General features: G+C 44.0%; 1 protein-coding gene across 2 annotated transcripts; it reads right to left on the bottom strand.

Annotated features, from left to right (window-relative positions):
- Positions 1-3848: 3848 nt before the first annotated feature.
- Positions 3849-16312, bottom strand: C6H20orf85 (chromosome 6 C20orf85 homolog). Of its 2 annotated transcripts, none has more exons than XM_044300050.1 (4): positions 16239-16312; positions 8813-8894; positions 6801-6905; positions 3849-5435 (listed from the first exon to the last, which is right to left on the bottom strand). In XM_044300050.1, exons 1-4 carry the CDS (start codon positions 16307-16309, stop codon positions 5280-5282), a joined length of 414 nt encoding a protein of 137 aa, XP_044155985.1. In that variant the 5' UTR covers positions 16310-16312; the 3' UTR covers positions 3849-5279. The 2 variants fall into 2 exon arrangements, with proteins under 2 accessions (XP_044155985.1, XP_044155986.1); XM_044300051.1 differs by having other exon boundaries at positions 16192-16299.
- Between the last annotated feature and the right edge of the window lie 282 nt (positions 16313-16594).

Below are 16594 nucleotides of genomic sequence, written 5' to 3'. Positions count from 1 at the left end.
GCAGGAGTTTTTGCCTTACACACAGATCTCTGTAAGGCATTGCTACTGTCTAGGGCAGGGATGTCAAATTCGTGGCCCTCCAGCTGTTGCAAAACTACAACTCCCATCATGCCTGGGCATACTACAGCTATCAGGGAATGATGGGGGTTGTAGTTTTGCAACATCTGGAGGGCCATGAGTTTGACATCCATGGTCTAGGGCAGTGGTGGCGAACCTATGGCACGGGTGCCAAAGGCGGCACTCAGAGCCCTCTCTGTGGGCACCCGCACCCTGAAAAAAGTCTATGGTGTACCAATATGCCTTAGACCTTTCCTGCCATTCATCAGTGCAGGGCGCGCTATGAACAGCGCAGGCAGCGCATTGAATGCAGGCTGACTATTATAGTTAATTAATAAAGTACATGGAAGATATACCATATTGGACTGTAGGATTCAGGTTAACTTGCCGTGATGGCACTTTACGATAAATACGTGGATTTTGGGTTGCTGTTTGGACACTCAGTCTCTAAAAGGTTCGCCATCACTGGTCTAGGGGGTAGAAAGTTGGTCTTATAACTTTGTAGGCGGCACAGCAATGTGCATTTCTACTATGTGGAGGGACAAAAGGGGCATTATTACTGTGCTGGGACTAATAGTGACACCATTACTTTTTTTGGGCACAATACCTAAAACCCAAAAAAATACCAAAAAAAGGTGGCGCTATTGCTTTGTGGGGCACAATATGGGATGCTATCTAGCACCATTATTTCCATGGAGTGGTCCGTGAGGAACAACATTTTTCTTTTTTATTGGGGGGGGGGGGTTAATCATAGGAAACTGTTACACAACACAGCAGGTACAGTAACAGGGGCAACTGAGGCAGAAACTGGCCCAGAATTGAGATAGCAGCAGGACGTGAGGTTACATAGGTGGGCAAGTGCCGGGAAAGCCAAAGATTTCCGGGGCGGCGAGATCTGCAGACACAAGTCTTGACTTTAAGGCCCCTTGCAGACGAGCGTGTCCGGATTAGGTCCGGATGCGTTGCATCTGCGATCAGGGAAAATCATGCGAGTAGTTACGCATTTGCAGTCAGTTTTGACTTCGATTGCATTCCGATGTTCAGTTTTTATCACGTAGGTGCAATGCGTTTTGCATGCGCGTGATAAAAAACTGACTGTGGTACCCAGACCCGAACCCGGACTTCTTCACTGAAGTTTGGGTCTGGGATCGTGTTCTGTATGTTTTGTTATTTTCCCTTATAACATGGTTATAATGGAAAATAATAGCATTCTTTAATACAGAATCCTAAGTAAAAGGTCCATTGTGGGGTTAAAAAATAATAATATGTAACTCACCTCATCCACTTGATTACGCAGCCGGGCATGTCTTCTGTCTTCTTATTCTTTCAGGATCTTGCTGGAAAAGGACCTTCGGTGACGTCATAACCACATGGTTCTTCTATCTTCATTCAGCAGGACCTGCTCTGATGTCACCGCGCTCACCACATGGTGAGCGTGATGACGTCACCGAAGGTCCTTTTCCAGCCAGGTCCTGCAAAACTGACTGCAATTGCGTACCTACTCGCATGATTTTCCCTGATCGCAGACACAACGCATCCGGACACGCTCATCTGCAAGGGGCCTAAGAAGTCTCCATGGCCGTATGGACCAGATACAAGACAGGAAAAGTGAACCCTATTAGAGAAGACTTCATCTTTGGGTTGCTGGATTTAACTTGTATTGTAATCACTTATGTGGTTTGCGGAGCCTGTAGCGCTGATATCTACCCCTGTATGGTGGCCTTTATTCAGTAACAGTATGGTAATATTATTGTGTCAATGTGTAGTAGTAATCAAAGTGGTCATGGAGTGGCGCTATTATTTAGGCTTTATATAGTGGTATTATTGGTAGAATTTATCATTTAATTTAATATTTTGCCCTCGCATAGTGATATAATTTGACGGTATATATCCTTTTGTGTGTGTGACCCAGAATCACTAGAGATGCAGCACTTTACGCCCCTTGTACTAAATTGACTCTATATGACTGTGTTGCTGGTACATTATTTCTTTTCGGGGCACTGATTTTAATTGTAGCCAGGGTTGCACTTTGCCCATCATGTGTGATACTGTCCTCTGAGCCACCGCACTTAGGCCTATTATGTGGGGTAAGTATGTGGTATATGGGACATACAGGAGGTGGACGGGACAATGTGTATGATCTCAGGGTGCACAGCTCCACAGCTAGCACAGGACAGGAACCCCTATGCTGGGGTATCACTGCTCCTAGGGTCCATTGATATCACTGTATAGGGGGTAAGTGTTACATTCCAGCTGTACCAGACACATATCTCTATGCTACCCCCTGTGTATCTCCAGGTCTCCTGCGAGCACCTGAACCCCTTTGGTGCTGCACAGAGATTTCTGTGCATTGAATTTTCAATGGAACTTTGAGCTGAATTTTGTGACAATTACACAGTGATGTCAAAGGGGTTCAGACTCCATTTTTTGGCTTCTGTCATCCTGTACATAGTTCCTGATCTGTGCATGAGTCCCCCTGGGTATAGGGGATGCATTTACCCATCACCATGGGGTACACTAGCTGTATGCACCCACTGGGTGCAGGGGCTGTGTGGTAGCCCTGAAAGTTACAGGAGCTCAGCATAGGCGCAGAACCCAACTGGATGAACCTCTGTGCAGGTCCTAAACCCATCTGGACACCAGAACTCATCATAAGCCCTTGACCTTCCGGCCACTTGGGGGGGATCTGTGGGAGCCCTGGCCCCTAAACATAGTGGTCACCAGGTTAGTTTTCCAGTCACAAGTCGCTGGTGTCTATCAATGCTAGGATCTGAGAAGATCTTGAATCAAGTCAGGTGCGTCTGAAGAATTGAACTTTTCTTGCTCTTGACCACAAACTTCTGTGCAGAAGTTGGCCATAGAATTTTCTATTGATTCTTGCAGAACTTTACAAAACTTTTTGTTAGATTTTTTTTTCCTTCCTGAATGTTGAGGAAGATGAATCTTTTTTTCTTGAAAGATCTTATTGATTAGTCATTTTCCCCTGCGCTCGTCTTTTTCATGTTGGCTGTTTACTAGCATTGAGCAATTTTCCTGCCACCTTTGCATACTCCGCCACGCTGGAGGATAAATATATACATTTAGTGTTTTCCTCTCTTTCAATCAGAACCTTGAATCGCACGCTTCTTGAAAAACCTTGCAGAAATGCTCCTCGCTGTGTGCAAAGCGCCGACACTTCTGAGGGGACAGAGGAGAAGAAAAGAACTTTCAATTTCCAAACATTTTATTGAACTGACCGACGGCTGATGATAAAAATAGGAAAGGAAGATTCTGCGCTTGAACTATCAAGGTTTCTGGTGATTAACATATTGAAACATTGTATCTACTTTCTTGGGTAACTTTTCTAATACTTGTTTTTCTTCTTAACCCCTTAGTGACCAGCCTGTTTTGAGCCTTACTAACCAAGCGTTTTTCTTCCTTTTTTCGCTATAACTTTTTTTTTTTTTCTCTATATAGCTTTATGAGGGCTTGTTTTTTGCGGGACAAGTTTTAGTTTTTAATGGCGCCATTTTGGAGTACACATAACTTTCTTTTTAACTTTTTTTTTAACTCTTCCTGGGAGGGAGATAGGAAAAACAGCAATACTGCCACTGTGTTTTTGTGTTATAAAAACATAATATCTTTATTCTCTGGGTCAGTACGATTACAGTGATACCAAATACATATAGTTTTTTTTTTACATTTTACTACTTTTTTTGCAATAAAACACCTTTTTTTAAAAGAAAAAAAAAATTATTTGCATTGCCGCTTCCCAAGACCCATGACTTTTTTCTTTTTCTTTATATGGATCTGTGTGAGGGCTTGATTTTAACGGGACGTTTATTTTTCATTGGTATCATTTTGGAGTAAATGACGCTTTTTGATTGCGGAACAATTTTTGAACAATTCTGTCTTTTTTTTTTACGGCGTTCACCATAGGGGATAATTTACATGATATTTATGTAGTCCAGGTCATTACGGACGTGGCAATACCAAACATTGGCAACTCTGGTAGTCTGAGGATTTTATATTCCACATAGCCAGACACTATAATAGGTATATTTCTGATCAAAAGCTGCCATTTATGCCAGAAACCTGCCGGATTCCTGCCAGATCCCATTATAGTGAATGGGAATCCGGTGGTGCCTGGTGGTGTCTGACTATGTTAAAGGTTTGTTACAATTGCGTCCATTCAGCAAAATACATGATACATTTGATACACACTGATACATTTTACCTACATTGATACATTGTCAAGAGATTTTTGCTGCTGAAGGTTGTCTAGACTAGATACAATTGTAACAAGCCTTCAGTTATGTGAAATTTTTGGTCTGAACAGGTCTAGTTCAATTCACTGAAATCATGGGTACACTGAAGTAGTGAAAGACAAAGTATATTAGAAAGTTTTAAAACTTTCCATTAAACAACACTTTGCATAAAAGTGGACTGGGCCTTTAAGAACCTTCCACATAAGGGGCCCCATATTCATACTTTTCTCACAGCTCCCTGCCTCCTCCATGCTATATCAAACTTGAAGGGGTTGTCCAAGATTAGAAAAACTTTGCCACTTTCTTCCAAAAACAGCACCACAGCAGCCCACTAGAGCTGAGCTATTCCAGGCACAACCCATGAAGTGAATGTAGCTGAAGTGCAATACCACATACAACCTGTAGACAGCTGTGGCGCTGTTTTTGGAAGAAAGCAGACATATTTTTCTAATTCAAGGCAATCTCTAATGTCTGCTCTGATTCTTGACTGAAGACTGAAGACAAACGTGGTCATCTCGGAGTCTCATTAAAACATTAGGCCGTCAACAAGTTAACATGAAATAATTGTGCCTGCCCCGCTGTTGCCACTTCCTTGAAAACCCATTTTCTGAATGTGTTGACTTGTAGGATGGAAGTGTTAAACTCTCCGCCTGGAGCCTCACTTCAATCAGCATAAAGCTGCACTAACCTTTAATGCCATAATGTAAATAGCGGGATACTAGGCTGGAGGCGAGGCGCCCGTAAATCAGGTTTTCCGCTACAATGTTTGCTCTCGTTGCTCACTCTCTATGCAGATTTTTAACATTTACTTATCTCCTCCAGTGTTTTTTTCTCATCTTGCTGCAGAACAAGCAAAAAAAAAAAAAAATGTACAAAAATTTTACTTTTTGACTTTTTATGGCCTCAGTTTATTCCACAACTGTTACAGTGTTTCCATTTGGCCTTGGTGGGGGGAAAGACAGACAACTGATACATTCAGGCGATCCCTTCGGCCGGCCAGTTCATGCTTTTGCAAAAATCACCCTTAAGGTACCGGGTTCTGCCGTAACGTTCCAGTTGCAGGTTTGGGACAGTTGATCTCCAGCCTATCAGGCCTTGGCTTGTTTGAGGGAGGGCAGGAGATGGCTCAACCTGGAGAGGAAAATAAGATTTTAAGGACATTTATACACAAAGATTAAGGGGGTTGGCCACATTTAGTTTTTTTTTTTTAGCAACCTCCCTCTTGGGCAGACCTGCTATCTGCCGCTGGGTCGCAACTTCTTCGCTCCTGCAGAGGTGATCTGGTCCACTTACATAATGTGCTCATCATAACATAAAAGAAGCACGTCACCGCTGCAGCCGGTGATTGGCTGCAGCAGAGTCAAAGCAGATGTTGACAGTGGGGCAGCCAAGGCTGGGGAGCGAAGGAGCCAGGACACAGCACCACTGGTAAGTGTGTTTACAGATCTGCCCAGGTTTTCCAAACAACCCCCAATAGATGGCCAACCCCTTTACCATTGTAGAATTAAAAGTTTCTTAAGATATTTTGTGTTTTAATTCTTAACATTTCAAAGGGGTTCTTGGGGACTTGTAGATTGATGGCCCATTCTTAGGCTACTTTCACATTTGCGGTAGCCTTTTTCGGCAGGCTGTTCTGGCGGGACAGCCTGCCCGATCCGTGCTGCCGCAAGTCCACCGTGCCGCCGGAAGTCCGCTCCGGAAGTCACTATAATGAAAAGAAAGGGGGTCCGGCCGCAAACATGCCGAGAGGCAGCCGGACAAAAACCTCAGCACGTTGTAGTTTTATTCCGGCCGCCTCGCATGTTTACCGTGCTGCGGCCGGACCTCCAGCCTGCCCCCATTATAGTGAATGGGGCCGCAGCGGACTTCTGCCAGCACGGTCGACTGGCGGTAGCACGGATACGGCAGGCTGTTCCCCCGCTGGAACAGCCTCCAGGAAAAGGCTACCACAAATGTGAAAGTAGCCTTAGTCATCAATATTAAAGCAGTGGAAGTCTGACTCCTGGCAGTCGAGTGAATGGAGACGCAGTGGACAGAACTGTGTGGTTCCGGTGCCTATTTCCGATGCCGGGGGTACTACAGAACAGCTTATCAGCAGAGATGCTGGGAGTTGGAGCCCTGTTGATCTGATATTGATTACCTACCTCAAGGATAGGCCAACAATGCAAAAATATTGGATCACCCCTTTTAGAATCTCTGCCTGCTATCAGTGATTTATAACATTTTAATTTACAATATATCAGTGCAGGTAAACGTATTAGTGTGGATTGGAATACACCATTTAGTTCACAGAGGATTGCCTAGACTGGACTCAATTGTAACTAACCCTCAGCACTGAGACTCAGGAGACAGGTTTTCACCCTCTGGACTTAAAAAAAAAGAGTGCTCCCATTCACTGGCAAATAGCAGAGATCTTGAAAAGGGGGTTTAGCTTGTTTGCCCTGCCATGCTTCATGACTACTCCATTGACTAAGTAGTCTGTATTGAGGTTCCTACCTTTATGTACTGTTCCATTGGGGTGACTGTCCGAACCTTCATGTGGCTAGGAACTTTTATTTGTTGCACCGCCTCCTTTGCTTCCATGACATTTTCAGTTCTCAGCTGTAAGAAGAAGTTGGTCATTTTTCAATGGTGGCCCACGGTGGAGCAACTTTCTATATACATGGGACCCTCTCCTCTGTGAGCTGGGGGTCAGATGACTTTCTATTCAGTCTCACGAAAAAGAAGGTTCAGAGGTGCATTTAGTGGGCTCCCCTTCACTCAGCTTGTATAGGACATCATACATACAGACGTGGACAAAATTGTTGGTACCCTTTGGTCAATGAAAGAAAAAGTCACAATGGTCACAGAAATAACTTTAATCTGACAAAAGTAATAATAAATTAAAATTCTATAAATGTTAACCAATGAAAGTCAGACATTGTTTTTCAACCATGCTTCAACAGAATTATGTAAAAAAATAAACTCATGAAACAGGCATGGACAAAAATGATGGTACCCCTAGAAAACACAGAACATAATGTGACCAAAGGGACATGTTAATTCAAGGTGTGTCCACTAATTAGCATCACAGGTGTCTACAACCTTGTAATCAGCCATTGGGCCTATATATATGGCTCCAGGTAATCACTGTGTTGTTTGGTGATATGGTGTGTACCACACTCGACATGGACCAGAGGAAGCAAAGGAAAGAGCTGTCTCAAGAGATCAGAAAGAAAATTATAGACAAGCATGTTAAAGGTAAAGGCTATAAGACCATCTCCAAGCAACTAGATGTTCCTGTGAGTACAGTTGCACATATTATTCATAAGTTTAAGATCCATGGGACTGTAGCCAACCTCCCTGGACGTGGCCGCAGGAGGAAAATTGATGACAAATCTAAGAGACGGATAATCCGAATGGTAACAAAAGAGCCTAGAAAGACTTCTAAAGAGATTCAAGGTGAACTTCATGCTCAAGGAACATCAGTGTCAGATCGCACCATCCGTCGTTGTTTGAGCCAAAGTGGACTACATGGGAGACGACCAAGGAGGACACCATTGTTGAAAACGAATCATAAAAAAGCAAGACTGGAATATGCCAAACTACATGTTGACAAGCCACAAAGCTTCTGGAAGAATGTCCTGTGGACAGATGAGACAAAAATCGAAGTTTTTGCCAAGGCACATCAGCTGTATGTTCACAGACGAAAAAATGAAGCATATCAAGAAAAGAACACTGTCCCTACTGTGAAACATGGAGGAGGCTCTGTTATGTTCTGGGGCTGCTTTGCTGCGTCTGGCACAGGGTGTCTTGAATCTGTGCAGGGTACAATGAAATCTCAAGACTATCAAGGAATTCTAGAGAGAAATGTACTAGCCAGTGTCAGAAAGCTTGGTCTCAGTCGCAGGTCATGGGTCTTGCAACAGGACAATGACCCAAAACACACCGCTAAAAACACCCAAGAATGGCTAAGAGGAAAAAATTGGACTATTCTAAAGTGGCCTTCTATGAGCCCTGACCTCAATCCTATTGAGCATCTTTGGAAGGAGCTGAAACATGCAGTCTGGAAAAGGCACCCTTCAAACCGGACACAACTGGAGCAGTTTGCTCATGAGGAGTGGGCCAAAATACCTGCTGAGAGGTGCAGATGTCTCATTGACAGTTACAGGAAGCGTTTGATTGCAGTGATTGCCTCAAAAGGTTGCGCAACAAAATATTAAGTTAGGGGTACCATCATTTTTGTCCATGCCTGTTTCATGAGTTTATTTTTTTACATAATTCTGTTGAAGCATGGTTGAAAAACAATGTCTGACTTTCATTGGTTAACATTTATAGAATTTTAATTTATTATTACTTTTGTCAGATTAAAGTTATTTCTGTGACCATTGTGACTTTTTCTTTCATTGACCAAAGGGTACCAACAATTTTGTCCACGTCTGTAGGTCTTTATATAAATGAAACCAGTGCTAGTGATGCGTTCCTTTAAAGATCAGGACCTCTTTCCTACTGTGCCATATAAAATATACCTTATTGTAGGGTGTAGTGAAGAACCCCCAGTTTTCTGGCCACATCTTGGTGGTTTCCAGCTCCTTTTTCACATGCGCCTTCCTGAACACACACAAAACAGAACATTAAGTTTTATAAAAAAAATTCACAATTTTCACAAATTGTGTGGAGAAGGGACTCACTCTTAGGTGTCAGTCAGACGTTTGTAATGTGGGCGGATTTTTGTATCCATATTAAAGCTTCAAATTGTAGCCCAACGGTGGATCTAATTACCTAAACTAACAGCAACATAGACATTTATGATGCTGTAAATTTGGATCATTAGACCCCGGGTCGGGACAGAATTTTTGGTTGTTATATGGACGCTAAAATACACACGCATTTTGGCTGTCTGAATGAGACTTTAAAGAGGACCTTTCACTACTCTACAAACTAAAAACTAACTAGATCCGCGGGCAGAGCGGCGCCCAGGGGTCCCCCTGCACTTACTAGTAAGCCTGGGCGCCGCTCCGTTCGCCCGGTATAGGCTCCGGTGTCTGCGCTCCCTCTGACTGATTTCTTGTATGAGGCGTGTCCCTTGCTGCAGCGCTGGCCAATCGCAGCGCACAGCTCATAGACAGGCTTTGAGCTGTGCGCTGCGATTGGCCAGCACTACAGCAAGGGACACGCCTCCTACAAGAAATCAGTCAGAGGGAGCATAGACACCGGAGCCTATACCGGGCGAACGGAGTGGCGCCCAGACTTACTAGTAAGTGCAGGGGGACCCCTGGGCGCCGCTCTGCCCACTGATCTAGTTAGTTTTTAGTTTGTAGAGTAGTGAAAGGTCCTCTTTAAGACCCTGCAACTGGTAATTATTTAGCAAAGGGGACTGGATTGAACATTGACTTGGATTGGTGTATGTGTAAGGACCATAGATAAACCGTTTCTGCATGAGGTCCTCCAGTAAGCTGATTCTGTGCTTATTTGGGGGAAACCTCATCTCTATTGTCTCCATATGAAAAGGGGTTGTCCAATCCCTTTCCATATGGAGCGCTGAGTATCTGCAGTCGCACTGGTGATTCACCTGACCAGTGTCATTGAGATGAGACCAAGTAATGAGATACAATCAAATCTGTCTACAGCTTGCAATCCTCGCCCTAAATTATTCATGACAGTAAATCACACAATCCTGTGGCCCACTCCTGCACTCAGTGTACAGGATTGTACCTGCAGGCGCTCCATATGTGCTTGTACTGTGTACTCAGACTCATATATATATATATATATATATATATATAGTACAGACCAAAAGTTTGGACACACCTTCTCATTCAAAGAGTTTTCTTTATTTTCATGACTGAAAAATCGTAGATTCAGACTGAAGGCCTCAAAACTATGAATTAACACATGTGGGATTATATACATAACAAAAAAGTGTGAAACAACTGAAAATATGTCATATTCTAGGTTCTTCAAAGTAGCCACCTTTTGCTTTGATTACTGCTTTGCACTTGGCATTCTCTTGATGAGCTTCAAGAGGTAGTCACCTGAAATGGTTTTCACTTCACAGGTGTGCCCTGTCAGGTTTAGGCCTCATGCACACGACCGTTGTGTGCATCCGTGGCCGTTGTGCCGTTTTCCGTTTTTTTTCGCGGACCCATTGACTTTCAATGGGTCAGTGGAAAAATCGGAAAATGCACCGTTTTGCAGTCGAGGCCGTGATCCGTGTATCCTGTCCGTCAAAAAAATATGACCTGTCCTATTTTTTTGACGGACAACGGTTCACGGACCCATTCAAGTCAATGGGTCCGTGAAAGAACACGGATGCACACAAGATTGGCATCCGTGTCCGTGATCCGTGGCCGTAGGTTGCTTTCATACAGACGGATCCGAAGATCCGTCTGCATAAAAGCTTTTTCTGATCTAAGTTTTCACTTCGTGAAAACTCATTTCCGACAGTATATTCTAACACAGAAGCGTTCCCATGGTGATGGGGACGCTTCTAGTTAGAATACACTGCAAACTTTGTACAAGACTGCCCCCTGCTGCCTGGCAGCACCCGATCTCTTACAGGGGGATATGATAGCACAATTAACCCCTTCAGGTGCGGCACCTAAAGGGGTTAATTGTACTATCATATTCCCCTGTAAGAGATCAGGGCTGCCAGGCAGCAGGGGGCAGACCCCCCCCCCCCTCCCCAGTTTGAATATCGTTGGTGGCACAGTGTGCCCCCACCATCGCCCCCCCCTCCCTCCCTCTATTGTATTAAATCGTTGGTGGCACAGTGTGCCAACCACCATCGGCCCCCCTCCCTCCCTCTATTGTATTAAATCGTTGGTGGCACAGTGTGCCAACCACCATCGGCCCCCCTCCCTCCCTCTATTGTATTAAATCGTTGGTGGCACAGTGTGCCAACCACCATCGCCCCCCCCTCTATAGCAGTAACATTGGTGGCAGTGTGCGGTCTCAACAGTAGAAGATTCATACTTACCTGCTTGCTGCTGCGATGTCTGTGAACGGCCGGGAGCTCCTCCTACTGGTAAGTGACAGTTCTTTAGAAATGCGCCGCACAGACCTTTCACTTACCAGTAGGAGGAGCTCCCGGCCGGACACAGACATCGCAGCAGCAAGCAGGTAAGTATGAATCTTCTACTGTTGAGACCGCACACTGCCACCAATGTTACTGCTATAGAGGGAGGGGGGGGGGGCGATGGTGGTTGGCACACTGTGCCACCAACGATTTAATACAATAGAGGGAGGGAGGGGGGGCCGATGGTGGTTGGCACACTGTGCCACCAACGATTTAATACAATAGAGGGAGGGAGGGGGGGCCGATGGTGGTTGGCACACTGTGCCACCAACGATTTAATACAATAGAGGGAGGGAGGGGGGCCGATGGTGGTTGGCACACTGTGCCACCAACGATTTAATACAATAGAGGGAGGGAGGGGGGGGCGATGGTGGGGGCACACTGTGCCACCAACGATATTCAAACTGGGGAGGGGGGGGGCTGCCCCCTGCTGCCTGGCAGCCCTGATCTCTTACAGGGGAATATGATAGTACAATTAACCCCTTTAGGTGCCGCACCTAAAGGGGTTAATTGTGCTATCATATCCCCCAGTAAGAGATCGGGTGCTGCCAGGCAGCAGGGGGCAGTCTTGTACAAAGTTTGTAGTGTATTCTAACCTGAAGCGTCCCCATCACCATGGGAACGCCTCTGTGTTAAAATATACTGTCGGATCTGAGGTTCACGAAGTAGCTCATATCCGACAGTATATTCTAACATAGAGGCGTTCCCATGGTGATGGGGACGCTTCAAGTTAAAATATACCATCGGATTGGAGAAAACTCCAATCCGATGGTATAAAAGAACTCCAGACTTTACATTGAAAGTCAATGGGGACGGATCCGTTTGAAATGGCACCATATTGTGTCAACATCAAACGGATCCGTCCCCATTGACTTGCATTGTAATTCAGGATGGATCCGTTTTTTCATGTCCGTGGATCCTCCAAAAATCAAGGAAGACCCACGGACGAAAAAACGGTCACGGATCACGGACCCACGAACCCCGTTTTTGCGGACCGTGAAAAAAAACTGTTGTGTGCATGAGGCCTTAATAAGTGGGATTTCTTGCCTTATAAATGGGGTTGGGACCATCAGTTGCGTTGTGGAGAAGTCAGGTCAGCTTCAAAATTGAAGGCATACTGAACCAGCATGGCTACCACAGCATCTTGCAGCGGCATGCTATTCCATCCGGTTTGCGTTTAGTTGGACCATCATTTATTTTTCAACAGGACAATGACCCCAAACACACCTCCACGGCTATTTGACCATGAAGGAGAGTGATGGGGTGCTGCGCCAGATGACCTTGCCTCCACAGTCACCGGACCTGAACCCAATCGAGATGGTTTGGGGTGAGCTGGACCGCAGAGTGAAGGCAAAAGGGCCAACAAGTACTAAGCATCTCTGGGAACTCCTTCAAGACTGTTGGAAGACCATTTCAGGTGACTACCTCTTGAAGCTCATCAAGAGAATGCCAAGAGTGTGCAAAGCAGTAATCAAAGCAAAAGATGGCTACTTTGAAGAACCTAGAATATGACATATTTTCAGTTGTTTCACACTTTTTTGTTATGTATATAATTCCACATGTGTTAATTCATAGTTTTGATGCCTTCAGTGTGAATCTACAATTTTTATATGAAAATAAAGAAAACTCTTTGAATGAGAAGGTGTGTCCAAACTTTTGGTCTGTACTGATATATATATATATATATATATATACACACACACACAAACACAAACTCATCCCCACACATATATTGGGCCCATACTGGCCATACAAGGCCAATATATATATATATATATATATATATATATATATATATAGGCGGGGTCACAGTAGATGATTGTACGCCTATTTAATATTAATTATTGATATTAACCAAAATATTAATAATGAATATTTCCTTTAACAGTTTCCTTGGAGGTAACCATGGTAAAAAGAAACAAAACAATGATTTCAAGCACCACCCCCTTTTAAAGCAACCAGTTTACTCTTCTAATTCAATCAGCATGACAGAGTTATATCAGCTGCCTTGTCCTCATTAAGGCCTCCTGCACACGAACGCGTGTGCACCGTTGCCGTATTATGGACCGCATTTGCGGATCCGCAATACACGGGTGCCGTTCCGTGGGCATTCCGCATCACAGATGCGGACCCATTCACTTCAATGGGTCCGCAAATCCGGAGATGCGGAATGGTACTACGGAGTGCTTTCGTGGGGTTTCGTCCCGTACTTCTGTTCCGCAAAAAGATGGAATATGTACTATCTTTTTGCGGAACGGCCGGATCACGGACCCATTAAAGGGAATGGGTTCATGATCCGCTGTGGCTGCCCCATGGATGGTGTTCATGCGGGCTGCAGCACGACTACGGGGTGCACAAGTTTGTGAGGCCTCTTTCAGACGGGTGAGTTTTCCGTGCGGGTGCAATGCGTAAGGTGAACGCATTGCACCCGCACTGAATCCGGACCCATTCATTTCTATGGGGCTGTGCACACGAGCGGTGATTTTCACGCATCACTTGTGCGTTGCGTGAAAATTGCAGCATGCTCCTCTTTGTGCGTTTTCGATGCAACGCAGGCCCCATAGAAGTGAAGGGGGCTGCGTGAAAATCGCAAGCATCCGCAAGCAAGTGCGGATACGGTCCAATTTTCACGCACGGTTGCTAGGAGATGATCGGGATAGGGACCTGATCTTTATTATTTTCCCTTATAACATGGTTATAAGGGAAAATAATAGCATTCTGAATACAGAATGCTTAGTAAAATAAGGCTGGAGGGGTTAAAAAAAATAAAAAAAATTATTTAACTCATCTTAATCCACTTGTTCGCGCAGCCCGGCTTCTCTTCTGTCTTCATCTTTGCTGTGCAGTAGGAAAAGGACCTGTGGTGACGTCACTGCGCTCATCACATAGTCGGTCAAATGATCCATCACCATGGTAAAAGATCATGGGCCAGATTTATCATTAGCTCAGGTCAGAATAATGGAGTGAAAAAGTCCCCAAAAAAGTCCCAAACGCTAAAACTGCGCACAAATTTCTGCTCTATGCTCGGCAGTTTTCTGAAAGTGGGCGTTTTCTTATGTAAATGAATCTCTAGACAGATTTACTATTGGGACTATTTAAAAAAGTCGCAAAAAAGTCGCAATTTCACTCCAGTGAGGACCATGCTTATCTTATGAGACTTTTTAATAGAACATGCGACTTTTTCATAAAAACTTGCGACTTTTTCATAAAAATGTGCGACTTTTGTAAAGCTGCTTACTGACGGATAAACTGCTACCGTCAAACCACATTTATTACAGTCTTAAAGGGCCGATCATAAATCTGACTTGGCTAAAACTGACTTTAGCCATATGTGAAAGTGGAGTGAGCTGTCAGTCATGATAAATCTGGCCCCATGTGATGGACCATGTGATGAGCGCAGTGACGTCATCAAAGGTCCTATTCCTCAAAGAAGAAGACAGAAGAAAAGCCGGGCTGTGCAAACAAGTGGATTAAGGCGAGTTAAATTATTTTTAATTTTTTTTAACCCCTCCAGCCCTATTGTACTATGCATTCTGTATTAAGAATGCTATTATTTTCCCTTATAACCATGTTATAAGGGAAAATAATACAATCTGCACAGCACCTAACCCAAACCCGAACTTCTGTGAAGAAGTTCGGGTCTGGGTACCAAACATGCCGATTTTTCTCACGCACGTGCAAAATGCATTACAACGTTTTGCACTTGCTTGGAAAAATTTAGCATTTTCTTCGCGACGCACCCGCATCTTATCCGGGCCAAAAACATGACGCCCGTGTGAAAGAGGCCTAACACTTTCTCCTGAGCTAATGGGAAGATCACTGAACTAATGTTAGCTGGTCATTTTGTGGCTGGGATGAAATGCAGTGGAAATAGGGTTTTTGTAATTATATTAATTTTCAATTGCAAATCATCTGATCATTTTTCATAACAATCCGGAGTTAATGCAAATTGCAAATTGCAAAAAAAAAAAAAACTGAAGCAGCAAACTTTGTGAAGGCCAAAATTTGTCAGTCTCCAAACATTTTGCCACGACTGTATATATTATAGATACTACCTGATCTATATGTTATATACATATACCCTGCTCTGTAAACCCACTATATATGTTTATATAACTGTGTACACAATCCTATCTCACTGCTGTGTGTGCAAACTAATTATACACATATTAGGGTCCATTCACACATCAGTATTTTGTAATCTGCATCTGTTCCGCAAATTTGCGGAATGGAATGCAGACCCATTCATTTCAATGGCCCCGCAAAAAATGCAGACAGCACTCAGTGTGCTCTCCGCATCCGTTGCTCTGTTCCGTTATGCGGATCCGCAAAAAAATAAATAGAGCTTGTCCTACTATTGTCCGCAAAATGCGGTCCGTGATCCCATTATAGTCAATGGGTCAGCAAAAATACGGATAACATGCGAAATGCATCAATATGTCATCCGTAGTTGCGGATCCGTTTTCAGGAAATAGAAAAAAAAAATGTTTAAGTGCCCTAGCGACATATATTCCTCCTTCCGTTTTTTTGCGGAAAAACAGAATGGATACGGATGTACAATTGGTAAAAGCGGAAGGTTTTTGCGGAAACACGGATCCGCAAAAAACGGAACGGAAATCTGGAAAAGAAAAATACTGACGTGTGAATGGACCCTTACATGCACTGTGAACACATATTATGCAATATGCCATACACACACACTATATATCCTTATTATATACCCTGTATAAATACATTGTGTACCCTGAATACTGTATACATATTATACTACCCATGTACACTCATTATATACCTATTACCTGATCTGTGTATACACCATTATATACATACCCCCTCCGACCCATTATGTACACAGATAAGAGGCAGCAGTATGTTACCAGATCATGTCCTGGGCCACAAGATTGCCGTGTTTGCCCTGCTGGGAGCCGTGCTGCGGGGCGGCTGCCATGTCTCTGTATACACAGCTCCTCTACAGAGTTACAGCTGATTGATGTTTGCCTGTAGCCAAGTAACCGCATTGTGGTGGTGACATCACACAGGAGGGGCAGCAGCTCCAGGTTATTATCCATGAAGCTTTATTACAGCTCATGAGGTAGTATACAGGAGGCGTACAGAGTGCACATAAATCGCCCCTGGATAGTATTAGTATACATAATATATAGTACACAGCTATTGCAGAGGGAAAGTGGAGTAACCAATCAGATGACTCCTTTCATATTCTGAAGAACCACTG

Source organism: Bufo gargarizans, chromosome 6 (genome assembly GCF_014858855.1).
Source record: "Bufo gargarizans isolate SCDJY-AF-19 chromosome 6, ASM1485885v1, whole genome shotgun sequence".
Classification (NCBI taxonomy): domain Eukaryota; kingdom Metazoa; phylum Chordata; class Amphibia; order Anura; family Bufonidae; genus Bufo; species Bufo gargarizans.
The sequence above is the reverse complement of the archived record's forward strand: the minus strand, read 5'-3'. Positions and strand labels throughout refer to the sequence as shown.